The 3155-nt window shown below is 42.3% G+C and overlaps 1 protein-coding gene across 1 annotated transcript; it reads left to right on the forward strand.

The window, feature by feature from the left end:
* The first annotated feature begins 792 nt into the window (after positions 1 to 792).
* Positions 793 to 2941, forward strand: LOC115990099. The gene is made up of 5 exons (XM_031113960.1): positions 793 to 1069; positions 1169 to 1809; positions 1891 to 2133; positions 2225 to 2335; positions 2540 to 2941. The coding sequence occupies exons 1-5, from the start codon at positions 793 to 795 to the stop codon at positions 2939 to 2941; spliced, it is 1674 nt and encodes a 557-aa protein (XP_030969820.1).
* Positions 2942 to 3155: the final 214 nt, after the last annotated feature.

Here is a 3155-nt window from a genome sequence, read left to right on the forward strand (position 1 = left end):
CTACAAAAGCGAAAAATCTATTCTGCATCTGATATTGACATATCGCTGCAAGTGTAAACCTAGACGAGCAACGGGTTGTTCGAGTGACTAAAATCCTAGTAAGAAATCAGTCACTGTTTGGGTTTTTACTTTGGGCTTGTGGTTGTTTTATTTTTGTTTGAGTAATTAATCAATGGTCAATGTTACATGTAATGGAATGAGAATATTGGTTGTGTTTGTTGATATTTATGAAAAATGTGACCACCTGTTCTTTGGATTTGTGTTTGTTTATGGGCATTTTGTCTGTGGGCATTTTGTCTGTCGTGGTCATTGTGTCTCACAGTAGACCCAAGTTTCTATTGGGTTGAAATTTTTAGTGTTTGCATGTGCTATTTAGTAAAACAGAATCAAAATCAAAAGAAAAGCAGAAAATGTAGTCCCTCTGTGTGCGTTGCATCCCAAAAGCAAAACTGAAACATGCAACTGTTTACTCTTTTACCTCTTTTGTTGTTTACAATTCTTTAATTGTTAATTGTATACGTGTCAAATGGTAATTTGTTATTGCAGATGGATGATGAAGTGAAATTGGAGGTACATTATGGGGGTGCTTTTCTGTGGAACCCTAGTTTAGAGTACTTTGGTGGGAAAGTTGAAATACTGTATAGGGATCCTAATTTGCTTACTTATTTTAAAATAAAAGGTATATGTGAGAAATTGGGGATTGATGAACCGTGTAGGGTTCATTATTTAGGTCCTGGGGGCAACTTGGAGCAAGATTTAAGGCTTATAGAAGATGATTAAGATGTGGAACCCATGTGGAAGTCTAATGAAGGAGGGCCAAGAGACACCATCATACTGTATGTGGAGAGTGGTAATGCTCCACTTGCAGTTGAAGTTCCTGATGGTGCAGGGGTTGGTGTAGGAGCTGGTGCATGGGCTACTATAGGGGGTGCAGGGGCTGCTATAGGGGGTGCAGGGGCTAGTGTAGGGAGTGGTGCAAGAGCTGCTACAGGGGGTGATGGTGTGGAGGAGGAGTTTGATTGGTTGAATGAAGGTCTGGAAGGAGAAGACTTTGTTGATGACATTTTTGGTGAGTCTTCTCCACCTCACACAGTGCCACATGAGCCTAACACTGTTCCAACCACTGATACACCTCATCCAAACACTGATACACCTTAGCCAAACACAGATGCAGCTGGCCCAAGCAATGTTCCTCCTCCAAACATAGATTTAGATGAAGAGTGGGCTGAACTAGCTTTAGAGGATGATATTGCAAGTGTGGATAGTTCTGATGATGAGCAGGGGCCCGGCAATTTGGAGTTTAATGAGAGGACTGATATGGAAAATGTTAGGTTGGCAAAAGGGATGAAGTTCCCAAACTCCCAGGTGTTTAGGAAGGCTTTGAGGGAGTATGTGATTCAGAATCACATTGATGTCAAGTGGAAGTTGAATGAGAAGAAGAAGATTTCTGTACATTATAAGAACAATTGTGGATGGAGGTGTTATGCCTCAATGGTGACTGGAGAGTGCACATTTGAGATCAAGACACTTTATCCTAAGTGTACCTCCCCCCTATCATTTAAAAATGGGCAAGTTACATCAGCCTATGTGGCAAAGAGGTATTTGGAGGATTTTGGTAAGAATCCTAATTGGGAGGTCTCAGGTGTTAAGCACCATGTGATGCAAAAGATTTTAGTTGATTTAAGTCTTAGTCATGTGTATAGATCAAGGAAGGCAGCTAGGGGGCTGATTACTGGGAATGAAGAGGCTCAGTATGGCCTACTTAGAGATTATGCAGAATTGATATTAAGGACAGATGTAGGAAGTAGGGTGATTTTGCAAACAGAGATGGAAAATAAGAATGCAGAGCCCAAGTTTAAAAGGATCTACATTAGGTACAATGTTTAGAAGGTTGGCTTTCTAGATGGTTGTAGACCTTTTGTTGGGCTGGATGGATGCCACTTGAAGGGTAAGTTTGGTGGGCAATTATTGTCTGCCACTGCCAAGGATGGAAATGACAATATATTCCTAGTGGCAATGGCTGTGGTTGAGCAAGAGAACAAGGATAGCTGGACCTGGTTCTTGGAGCAGTTTGCTGATGACATTGGCAGGCCAAATGAGCTCAATCTGGTATTCATCAGTGACAGGCAGAAGGTATTATCATCTAGCTCATGTTCATGACTTCATTACATGCTTACCTTTTTACATGCTTACTTGCTAACATTGAATGCTTACTTGAATGCAGGGCCTTTTACTTGCAATGGAGACTCTATTCCCAACTGTGGAGCACAGGTATTGTGTGAAGTACATATACAACAACTTCAAGGTTAACCACAAGGGCATGAAGTTGAAGAGTGTACTGTAGAGGTGTGCTGGCACAACATCAGCCAGGGAATTTGAGAGAGGGATGGACCATCTTAAGAGTCTGGATGAAAAAGCTTGGCAGTACCTGGCTGATATAGAGCCTGCACAGTGGACCAGATCCCACTTTTCTTCAAGAGCTTTGACAGATTGAATGGTAAACAATCTGAGTGAGAGTTTTAACTTTATGATTGTGAAGGCTAGAGACAAGCCCATCTTATCAATGCTGGAGTGGATCAGAGTTAGGCTTATGAGCAGGTTGTATATAAAGAAGGCTGGTATAGAAAAGTATGGTGGCAATTTGTGTCCAAGCATACAAAAAAAGTTGGAGCAGTTAAAATTAGAGTGTAAGAGTTTCTGTGCAGTTCCTTCTAAGAGGTTTGTGTATGAGGTTGACAATGAGAGGGAAAGGCATGTGGTGGACTTGGTAAATAGGACAAGCAGTTGTAGAGTATGGGACTTGACAGGAATCCCTTGTAAGCATGGAGTTGCAACCATTATTGTGAATCGTGAGAAACTAGAAGACTACACCCATCCATGCTACTACAAGGATGCTTATGTGGAGACATACAAGACACCCATACCTCCCATGCCTGGCTAGTCTGAGTGGATGTCAAGTGGCCAACCCAAGCTTGTTGCACCTACTGTCTATAAGCCACCAGGCAAGCCACCCATGAAGAGGAAGAGAGATGCTGATGAGCCGAACCCTTATAAGGTGTCTAGAGGAAACAGGCCAGTAAGGTGTGGAAGGTGTCAACAGGAAGGGCACAATGTAAGGCCAATGTCACTGGTGAGACAGCATGGGAGAGGAGGCA

This window comes from Quercus lobata, chromosome 5, assembly GCF_001633185.2.
Source record: "Quercus lobata isolate SW786 chromosome 5, ValleyOak3.0 Primary Assembly, whole genome shotgun sequence".
Classification (NCBI taxonomy): domain Eukaryota; kingdom Viridiplantae; phylum Streptophyta; class Magnoliopsida; order Fagales; family Fagaceae; genus Quercus; species Quercus lobata.

What these genes read in the sequence shown, in the direction of transcription:
- LOC115990099 (XM_031113960.1), top strand. Translation starts at nt 793, where the DNA reads ATGTGGAAGTCTAATGAAGGAGGGCCAAGAGACACCATCATACTGTAT. An exon ending in TCATCAGTGACAGGCAGAAG is followed by an intron (nt 2,134 to 2,224) that starts GTATTATCATCT and finishes ACTTGAATGCAG; the next exon opens with GGCCTTTTACTTGCAATGGA. An exon ending in AGGGCATGAAGTTGAAGAGT is followed by an intron (nt 2,336 to 2,539) that starts GTACTGTAGAGG and finishes ATGATTGTGAAG; the next exon opens with GCTAGAGACAAGCCCATCTT.